The 9,778-nt window shown below is 40.1% G+C and overlaps 1 protein-coding gene across 1 annotated transcript; it reads left to right on the top strand.

The window, feature by feature from the left end:
* Positions 1–3,104: 3,104 nt before the first annotated feature.
* Positions 3,105–8,800, top strand: actr6 (actin related protein 6). The gene is made up of 11 exons (XM_070907546.1): positions 3,105–3,270; positions 4,001–4,118; positions 4,240–4,308; positions 4,472–4,595; positions 5,601–5,736; positions 5,814–5,870; positions 6,056–6,154; positions 6,286–6,364; positions 6,459–6,630; positions 7,104–7,242; positions 8,488–8,800. The coding sequence occupies exons 1-11, from the start codon at positions 3,203–3,205 to the stop codon at positions 8,615–8,617; spliced, it is 1,191 nt and encodes a 396-aa protein (XP_070763647.1). The 5' UTR covers positions 3,105–3,202; the 3' UTR covers positions 8,618–8,800.
* The last annotated feature ends 978 nt before the right edge of the window (positions 8,801–9,778 follow it).

Raw genomic sequence — 9,778 nt, 5'->3', positions numbered from 1 at the left:
CGTGCCGGTCCATCGAATCATAAAGCAGCAGAAACAGGATATTTGTTGAACTGAGCCAACATATGACTGTATGAACCGAAGCCTGGCAGGTAAACTGATATCTGTGTGACCTGCTGGGCTGGATGAGCCAGACACTGCATCATTAGAGTTAAACACAGGTTTGAAGGTAACATGAACACTGAATTCTGTCACTGTGGAAAAAAGACTGGTGGACATTTAAAACTTTTTATTGGGGTCTGAAGGACAGTTAGCATCAAACAGGACTGCTTTGTATCATCTACCCTCATCACAGAAGAACTGTTTGGAGATCAGAGTCAAACCTCCCTGCAGATGTTGTAAAAGATGACACAACGCAGCTGCAGGCAACGAGAAACAGAATTCAGAATTTATTCAACAGAGCAGTGTCTCTCCTGCAACGTCCCAGTTCTTGGGTTTTCCAGATCCTTTGAAGGAAAGTGTCCTCCCCAGACTCCTTGTTCATTCAGCTACTATCTGTCTACTTGTGAAGGCAGCCATGTTTAAATCTGCTGCAGGTTTTATATTTCTGTTTATTTTTTCTAGCAGACCAGTTGATCAGGATCTGCTGTTCTTAAACTTCTAAGAATTGTATTTTGTATTGTATTTACGTTGTATAAATACATTAATAATGATAAAATAATAGGAAATGGAAACGAAAATAAAAATCAAACTGGAGCAGGAAAGACTTTCTGCTGCTGGTTCGAGGTTCACAGAAGAAAACTGGCACTAAGAAGAACTCAGGGCCACCGTACTTTAGCTAACAGATTATTCATCATAATCAATAACATCAACACGTCTCAGAATGTGTGTTAATGAAATTTGATAAATAACTTTCTCTAAAGAGTTTTACTTTTGTATAGTAAAGCTTTAAGGAAACATGTTGTTTGGATGGTTTCCTGTAATATTTTAGTGTCCTGTAGTGTTTATATGATGTTTGTGTGCAGGAGTGTAAACTGGATCTGGATCTGGATCTGGATCTTGGTACTCATGTGAACAGCCTCTTTTTATCTCTGCATGAACTAAAACCAACAGCAGACAGGTGATGATGATGATGATGTGTTATTATAGATTAAACTACTCAGCAGTATATATAATAATTATCATAATATATATTATTCTGAAATGGGTAATTCTGCATAATGAGTAATTTTACTTTTAGTATATTTTTTGTACTTTTACTTACTAAGTAAAATTGTAAATGCATTTTGACTTTGACTTGTAACAATGTACTTTTTCTGCTGATGTATTACTACTTTTACTGAGTACTTCTTCTGGCTCTGAAAATGTTGCTGTGAAAGATGTAAAAAGACGTCTGTGCTCATAGTTTCATCTTTTCATCTTTACAAATACGCGTGTGTGAAAATTTACAGTCACTTGTTCCTGCTTATTAACAACAAACACCTTCCATGTGACTCCGTGTGTTTGCGACACATCCAGACTGTCACCTGAACAAACATGAGTTCATGCTTGACTTCTGTTCATCACATCCTGTTCATGCAGGTAGACACGACATGATGTTCACCAACTAAATAAAAGCATATATCAAGAACCTGAGACACCTCGAGGTCTCCTAGTCTTTACGACAGTCTGAACCTTCTCTCCCTTGTTTTTATTTCATATACTTCTAATTATTCATTTTTTACTTTTCTCTGTTTATCTCATCTTTTTTGTGTCTTTGTGCTGCTGCAACACCTGAGTTTTCCCTCTGAGGATCAATCAAGTTTCATCTTTTCTCATCTCATCTGGTCTCATCTTGACCAGTTCAGTTGAATTGAATTGAATTGAATCTTGTCTTATAATTGTACGTACATGAATGACTATGATGTGTGTTTGATGTTTATATGACTCACATGAGCATGGCTGTGAGGGCATGGCAGTATATATTTTAAATCAATACATTTGCATGGTTTGCAACTTTGTAAATAGATTATTAATGTGAAAAGACATCTTCAAAGTCTATTAAATTACACCAGTCTGGTCACAGTTATGGCTGATTTTGAACGTGAGCTGTTAATATACCCTTTAACTGAGAAATAAGAGGCTCTGAGATGAAGGTAGTTTTAATGGGAAGTTCCTTTCCCTTTGACCTTTTCATTGTATTAGAATGTAAACAGTTGAGGGGTGGCCTCAAAATATAATGCTAAAATTAATGTTTTCGCCTCCTCCAATAAAATAACCTTTAACTAATATTAAAGGTGTGTGATATTAAGGAGAAACTGATAGTAATGTGAAATGTGAAAACACACACACACACACACACACACACACACACAATTACAGGTACAGTTCATCCATCTCTATCTGGGTAATTTAATCAATCCAAACCACTGTCTGATTCTTGCAAGGCTGAAGCTGCGTGTTCCATCATTATCAAAGTCCTTTAACAGTCTGACAAAAACAATTAGGTTTTCTCACTTCAAAAGTATGTTTCACTCTTGTGGAGTTAAATTCCATCCACTCTGCTCCCTAACAGACATTTAAATATATCATCATGGTCTCTGGGACTTTTTACTGGGCAATTTTCACTATTTTCCAGGACAAAACGATGAATCAATTAAATAAGAGAATAACATGCACATTTACTGATAATGAAAATAATAATTAGTTGCAGCCCTAATAATATTAAGATTTTATATATTATAATATTCTGATCTTTCTTTACTCTATAGAACTGTTATTTTTCTTATAACTTAACGATTATGACGTAATTTCATACTTGACTCTATCGTGAGCTTCAACGATGATGAATATAGACACAATAACTATGTCATTGTCACGTTCATTTATAATTTTATGTATTTATAATTTGCAATAGTAAAATCAAGCCTGTTTTACAGTTATTTTGTTACTAAATATTCAGTAGTTTCCATTTCAGTTCTACAGATTTTGCGGAGGAAACAAACTGGACGAGACCGGTTTCCGCCCGAACATTTTTCTAAAAGGACCCTAAACCTCGTATCTAATTGGCTATACCAACCGCCAATGACCGTAAAGAAAAGGAGGAGAAGATCTGATTGGCTGCCTCAGAACGTCATGTCTCCCGGAAAGAGAGAAGAAGACGACGCTGATTGGCGGGACGAGTAAAGTCATAATGGCCGAGCTTTGTTCTATCAGAAGAGTAGTAATGTACGCTGCTTCGTTAACTGTGGAATGAATTTGACTTGTGGTCAGTACAGGCTGTAAAATGGCGACTTTAGTGCTGGATAACGGAGCCTATACGGCGAAAATAGGATACAGTCAGGAGAAAGTCAGGTAAGTTATGTTAACAAGGTAGCTAACGTTACTGCTAATGGTAATAAACAGTCGGTCAAGCTCACATCTTTCAAACAAGTCCACGTGTAATTATCTGTAATACATAATCTAACGTTACCCGTCGCCTTCTGAGTTCGCACCGTTTTATTGTTTTCAATCTTTTTTAATGAATAAAGCTGCGATGTAGAACATCACTTCAGACTAAATATGAAGCTTCGGGGCTCAGACTGAAATTCGTTATAGGGTGAATACACCAAGAGGATATTATACTAGTGACATCGTAGAGTTGCAGCTGGCTATTTTAGGTTTTTGTTCAGTTTTAGATTCATTTGCCAGACATTCAAAAATATGGCGTGGAAAAACAACAACTTGTGTTCGTCCTAGTGTCTAGGATGTCACATCAATGTGTTTTACATAGTTGGTCAAGTTCAAGTTGAATGTAATCAGTAAACCTAAAAATCCACCATAAACTGGAAGACTGATGATGAAGTCGATGCTATCACAGAGAGACACTTGAGCTCTATTCTGAAGCACTAAATGTGATCGTTTCCTCAGGTAATCCTTTTGCCTCATGTATTAAATTGTTTGCTGATAGTAATAATAATAATAATAATAATAATAATCATAAAGGCAGTATGGGGCAGCAGCAAACCCACCTAATGTGTATTTATTGTCTTAGCACCTGGTAGTCAGATCTTTCTCAGACCTTCTTTCTCTCTTTCTCCCTCAGCGTCATCCCAAACTGCCAGTTTCGCTCCAAAACCTCCAGATTAAAAACCTTCACGGCCAATCAGCTTGATGAGATCAAAGATCCCTCAGGTCTCTTTTACATCCTCCCCTTCCAGAAGGTGAGAGAGAGAGTAACCACATGTAGAGGCTGCATCTTTACAGCACCAGGTCCCATCTGGACTGGTTTTAATCATGTCAGAGATTCTTTAACATTTGCTATCTCCTGTTCGTTATCTTCAGGGTTATCTGGTCAACTGGGATGTCCAGAGGAAAGTGTGGGATCATCTGTTTGGAAAGGAGATGTTTAAGGTTCATAGTTTTCTTCATTTTTGTTCACAATATCTTTTCTTCACTTAGGCCTTTTGGTTTGTTTTCCTGGAAATGTGGCAAATATTTGTGATCACATTGTCTACTAATCTGATCTGATTCCATCACCTCCTCCTCTGCTGATGGCTGTGTGTTCTGGGTCCAGGTGGAGTTTGCAGACACCAGCGTCATCATCACCGAGCCGTACTTCAACTTCACCTCCATTCAGGAGTCGATGAATGAGATCCTGTTTGAGGAGTACCAGTTCCAGTCGGCTCTCAGAATAAACGGTGAGTCCAGCTGAGGCGATGCGTCCTGCTGAGGTTCTACACAGCACGCAGTCAAAGGATTCGCTCACATCCTGCATAACAGACGGGTGCAACTGTTCAGATAATCAAAACCATAAAAGACTCCTGCAGATTGTCAATAAGTCATCCAGAATCCTTCAAGTTAAAATAAACTGTGCACAGAAAATTGGTCCAACTTGATTTGTATGAATTCTTTGAAGATTCAGATTTGTCCCACCACAGTTCAGTCCTGAGTCACATCTACTTTCTATTCTTGGTGTTTCTTTAAACAAGACGACAAAGCACTCGGTATCCTCAGTCAGTGGTTCCCAAAGTGTGTGCCTTGAGATTTATCACGTCATTGTTCATTTATTGTTTTAAATCACTTTTCACTACATAAAAACTGCTGCTTTTACATTAAAAACTAAGTTTTATGTTTTGTTTTCAAACATCAAAACAGAAGAAAAAAAGCAAAATCTAACATGTAGTTATACTGCATCTACTGACATGACAACTCACAGCTGCCAGTTGTCATGGTAACACAGAGAAGAATAAACCATTTTTGGTCATTTTTAGGTCAAACTCTGATAATACAGAGGGTATTACAGTAGAGAGTGTCGTGGTACAGAGAGTCCTGCAGTGCAGTTCGACTGCTACGTGTCTGTGGGTCAAAGACTTGTTGGCTGGTAATGTTCCATCAGACTCTCATTTATCTAAAGAATATCAGCGTCTGCCATCAAACAGAAGATTTAGAGTCCGACAGGCTGGACTGAACGGACTGAACAGTTTGAGCTCTCAGTGTCCCTGTGGACTGAGCTCTGACTGTAAAAGGGAGTGACGACAGTGATCTCTCTCCAGCTACTTCTTTGTGATACTTGTGTAGTATTTGTTTTATCGTTTTGTTAAGTGGTGTTCTTCTTCTGTATTCAGATAATAAAGTGAAATCAATCAATCTTCCGGATGGCAGATACAAGATATGTGTTTAAATCTGTGTTCTGTGTTCTCCAGCGGGCTCTCTCAGTGCTCATCACTACTTCCACACTAAACCCTCGGAGCTCTGCTGTTTGGTGGTGGACAGTGGATTCTCCTTCACCCACATCGCCCCCTACTGCCGCAGCAAGAAACTGAAGGAGGGCATCCGGAGGTCAGAGGACTGCAACATCATTAACCTGCAACACCATTAACATCAATAACAACAATAATGGTTTATTCTGCCTTTAGGATCAATGTAGGAGGGAAGCTACTGACCAACCACCTGAAGGAGATCATCTCATACCGGTGAGTTCTCCACACTCAGCGCTGCTCCGTTATCTCTGGCTCTCAGTTGGTAGAACAGCGGTTCTTTCCAGCTGTAAATGTTAGAAATAAGATTATCTCCTATGGTAAATGATTTTTATTATCGTTCAATGTGTGGAAGGTAGATCATCAAGATCAAATGAAACAATCATCTCTCTTCCTTGCAGCCAGTTACATGTCATGGATGAAACTCATGTAATCAACCAAGTGAAAGAAGACGTCTGCTACGTCTCCCAGCAGTTTTACAGGGACGTGGATATGGCACAGTAAGCCCAGACAGGCCGACCTCTGCTTGTGATGAAGCACTTCCTTCTCACAGCCATCTTCATCCTGCAGGTCATCGACTGTTTTATCAGGAAGTCCCTGATGACAGTTGTTCTGTGTGCTCTCTCATCAGGAGGAAGGGGGACGAAAACACTGTGATGAGGGATTATGTTCTTCCAGATTTCAGCTCCATCAAAAAAGGGTTCTGCAAGGTGAGAAAGCGTTTATCAGCATTTGTCATTGAAAGTTCTTGATACTGTCTGATAGTGTCTGTCTGTTCAGCTCATTGGTCTTTCTGTCCTCCAGCCACGAGAAGAGATGGTCTTCAGTGGAAAGTACAAGACAGGAGAGCAGATCTTGAGGTTGGCCAACGAGCGCTTTGCTGTTCCTGAGATGCTCTTCCACCCATCAGACATCGGCATCCAGGAGATGGGCATCCCAGAGGCCATTGTGCACTCCATCCAGTCCCTGCCAGAAGGTCAGACCACATGCGCTTTCTGCTTCAGAGATCAAACAGCTACGTCTTTAAACACAACTGTCGGTCCTCAAGTGTTAAATGGAGACGGCAGATTCACGTGCTGCATGAGGTCTAACATGAACTTAGGATCTTGGGTGATGACTTGGGGCTGGATACTCAGTGTGTCAGAGGCAGTTCTCACACGTGATGAAAACTGTCAAAACTATCTCTTTGATGAAGTTCATGAAATGTGTGTGTGTGTGTGTTTTTTCCACTTTGTGTATGAATTACTTGTCTTTGAACGATTTGATTTCTGAGCACTAAGAGTCAAATTCCCTTTTCTCTTTTATTATTTATACATTGTTAAAATAAATACAACCATTGCTGTTGCTTAGTTACAGCTGATTTATTTACTGTTTTTTCACATTTAGTTTACAGTGAATATCGCACACACGTCTGTATGTGAAGCCGTTAACAGTGTGTTCTGCCATCAGACATGCAGCCACACTTCTACCAGAACATCGTCCTGACTGGAGGAAACATTTTGTTTCCAGGCTTCAGAGAGCGACTGGAGGCCGAGCTGCGGTCACTCGTCCCGGCCCACCTCCCTGTGTCAGTCCTCCTGCCTGCCAAGTAAGTTCGGCTTGATTTGTAGTTGTACGTTAACTTCCTACACACAAAGGAAGCTTCACTGTAGCTGACGTACGTCTCCTCAAAAATATACCAACACTTGGGGGCGTGTTAGAGGGGAACACCTCAGCTGTGTTTCCAGGTGTTTCCAGGTGTTGAGTTCTCCTGCATGTTTTAAAATAGTATAAAGCCTGGAGTGTCTAGAGGAAGCTGTTGAAGTCTGATAAATGTCCTCCAGTGATGTCACTTGAGTCAGCGTTGGTTGAAGACCACAAGTCTGAAACTGAAGACAGTCGGTTAGTGTGGAGTCAGAAAGAAGACAGCTGACCAGAGATCTGTAGCTGCTGCTCATCTCTGCTGCAGACTGGAGGCTCCAGGCTACTTTATATATATATATATATATATATATATATATATATATTTATATTGATATATATTCAGAAATGAGACAAGCGAAATACAAGTTACCAGGATGTAACTCCAGTTATGTGAGTAGCCCACCGTCTCTCTCTCTCTCTGTGTCGAATATAATTAAAGCATGATACATGCATCAGAACTATAAATCCACAGCAGGACTCCTGTTAGCCTCTTGCATCGGCCTTGTTTCTGTGGAAAGAGTTTCCACAAAAGAATCAGAATCAGAAACAGTTTATTGCCAAGTAACATACATTACAAGGAATTTGCCGTGGTCTGAAGGTGCTATTGTCTCGATAACAAATAAGTAGAATATAAAAGCTAAAATAAGAATAAAAATAAAAATAAGATAAATAACAAACAGTGCAGTGACCAGAATAAAGTAAAGTGTCCAGTAGGGGGTGGGTGCGTTAATGTAACGCAGTGGGGACAGGGGTGATGTACGTTAATATAACGTATAACTTGTGTTTGTGTTCTGGGGGGGGGGTCAGTGTGAGTTTGTCAGGTTGACTGCAGAGGGGAAGAAACTGTTTTTGTGGCGGGAGGTTTTGGTCCTGATGGACCGCAGACTCCTGCCAGAGGGGAGGGGGTCGAACAGATGGTGTCCGGGGTGGGAGGGGTCGGCAGCGATCTTCCCTGCTCTCCTCAGGGTCCTGGAGGAGTACAGGTCCTGAAGAGATGGGAGGTTGCAGCCGATCACCCTCTCTGCAGAGCGGATGATACGCTGACAGAGCGGATGATACGCTGGCAGAGCGGATGATACGCTGTCCTGTTTTCTGGCACTAATGTATTCATAATATTGTCATTAATAGTTTCAACTGTCTTGTCCTGCAGTACGATCTGTTACTCATGGGAGGGAGGGAAGCTGCTGGCCCACAGTCCGGACTACGACGAGATCGTGGTGACACGAGAGGACTACGAAGAGAACGGACATTGTATTTGTGAAGAAAAGTTTGATATTTGACTGAAGTGAAAGTCTTGCCTGCAGATTCTTCTGCATCATCGTGGACATGGAGATGAACCTGCATCTGAGGGATCAGAGTCATGAAAACCTGCCAGCTGACTGTTTATATCTCAGTTCTGATTCACTTAAAGTGGGACTGTAAAATGGATTCAAACAAGTAAAATGAGACGTGTTTTTTCTACAGCAGTTCTATTTTATTTCAGTGTTATATTTTTATGCAGGTCAAAAGGTGGTGACTTTAAAAGATGTTATGATGTGAAATCTTTTAATTTCATCCCCATAAATCTACAAGAAACCTTAAGTCATTTGGTATACAGCAAGAAAATCTTTTTCTTTTTGTTGCAAATTGATATTTACATGGACAACATAATACTGAGACAGGAGCAGGGTTTTTGAATGACACAAACATCTCATAGGCACACATATGTAGTCCATTTTTACCAGTAGTTGGTGGGTATGAAATTGTGATCTACAACAAAAGAAAAGACGATTCCCTGTTAATTAAGAACTTTTGCTCACAAAACATGAAAATGTAATCATCTGAAACAATTAGTCAGTTGATTGACAGAAATTGAATCAGCAACTACTTTGCTGGATGAAAAGATTTTTGGTGTAAAACCATTTCCTGGTTCCAGCTGCTCACAGATGTGCTGCTTTCCCTCTGAATGCTGTTAATAATTGTAATGTCTTGTTAATAATGTGGAGCTTTGTGAAGGCGTCACTTTAGGCTCTGGGTCATTGTAACCAAACAATCGATGGATTAATGGAGAAAATAATCAGCTGATTCATCCACAATGAAAAGAATCATGCATGAGGAATAATCATCTCATGATAGACTATATAACAGGAGAACTGCCACGGGGGACATTTTACTGCTTTAATACTTTAAGGACATTTTACTGATTATACTGACAGACTTTTACTGAAGGAGCATTTTACATGCAGGACTTTTACTGTAACAGAGTATTTGTATAGTGTGGTATTAGTACTTTTATCTGAGTACTTCCTCCACTGATACAAACACCGGTATGCTCCTTTAAACCGGAGCCTCGGTCTGGTTGTGGCGGGAATCGAGCCGAAGTCCTACGGCGCCAGCTAGCTAGGTTAGCTTTGTTCAGTTAGTTAGTTCTGTAACCGGTTGAGTTTAGCTTCACTCAGTCG

This window comes from Enoplosus armatus, chromosome 6, assembly GCF_043641665.1.
Source record: "Enoplosus armatus isolate fEnoArm2 chromosome 6, fEnoArm2.hap1, whole genome shotgun sequence".
NCBI classification, from domain to species: domain Eukaryota; kingdom Metazoa; phylum Chordata; class Actinopteri; order Centrarchiformes; family Enoplosidae; genus Enoplosus; species Enoplosus armatus.
Note: the sequence above shows the minus strand (reverse complement) of the source record. Positions and strands in the feature narration are given on the sequence as shown.

What these genes read in the sequence shown, in the direction of transcription:
- actr6 (XM_070907546.1), top strand. Translation starts at nt 3,203, where the DNA reads ATGGCGACTTTAGTGCTGGATAACGGAGCCTATACGGCGAAAATAGGA. An exon ending in ACATCCTCCCCTTCCAGAAG is followed by an intron (nt 4,119 to 4,239) that starts GTGAGAGAGAGA and finishes CGTTATCTTCAG; the next exon opens with GGTTATCTGGTCAACTGGGA. An exon ending in CTGAAGGAGGGCATCCGGAG is followed by an intron (nt 5,737 to 5,813) that starts GTCAGAGGACTG and finishes TTCTGCCTTTAG; the next exon opens with GATCAATGTAGGAGGGAAGC.